This window comes from Apis dorsata, unplaced genomic scaffold (assembly GCF_000469605.1).
Source record: "Apis dorsata unplaced genomic scaffold, Apis dorsata 1.3 scaffold_270, whole genome shotgun sequence".
Lineage (NCBI taxonomy): Eukaryota > Metazoa > Arthropoda > Insecta > Hymenoptera > Apidae > Apis > Apis dorsata.
In genome coordinates, this window is record NW_006263548.1 from 276,392 (window position 1) to 276,673 (window position 282).

The 282-nt window shown below is 54.6% G+C and overlaps 1 protein-coding gene across 1 annotated transcript in view; it reads right to left on the bottom strand.

Moving 5' to 3' along the window:
* The window catches only part of LOC102672659, a 10,562-nt gene that overhangs the window by 5,456 nt on the left and 4,824 nt on the right, over positions 1-282 (bottom strand). The window contains 1 exon segment of the mRNA XM_031510985.1: positions 1-270. This exon segment is cut by the window's left edge and continues 18 nt beyond it. Within this exon segment, the coding sequence (XP_031366845.1) occupies positions 1-270 (270 nt within the window).

Consider the following 282-nt stretch of genomic DNA (forward strand, 5'->3'; position numbering starts at 1 on the left):
GAACCAAGCGTTCTTGTTCGACGCCGTGTCCCCGGCCCCGCTGAACAAAGGTGTCGAATTCGATTTATCCGTCTTCCCCTCCTCCTTGTTTATGTCGTTCGAGGATATGTTGCAGAGAGCGGACACCATTTTCTCGGCCTCGATCGTGAAATCGAAACTCGCCGACGACTCGTCCGAGTAATGCTCCTCCTGTTGTTGTTGGGCCTTGGCCGACACGCTCGCGGACACGTTCGTTTTCTCCAGAACGACGTTATTTCCCCCGGTCGTTGTCTCCCGTTGATT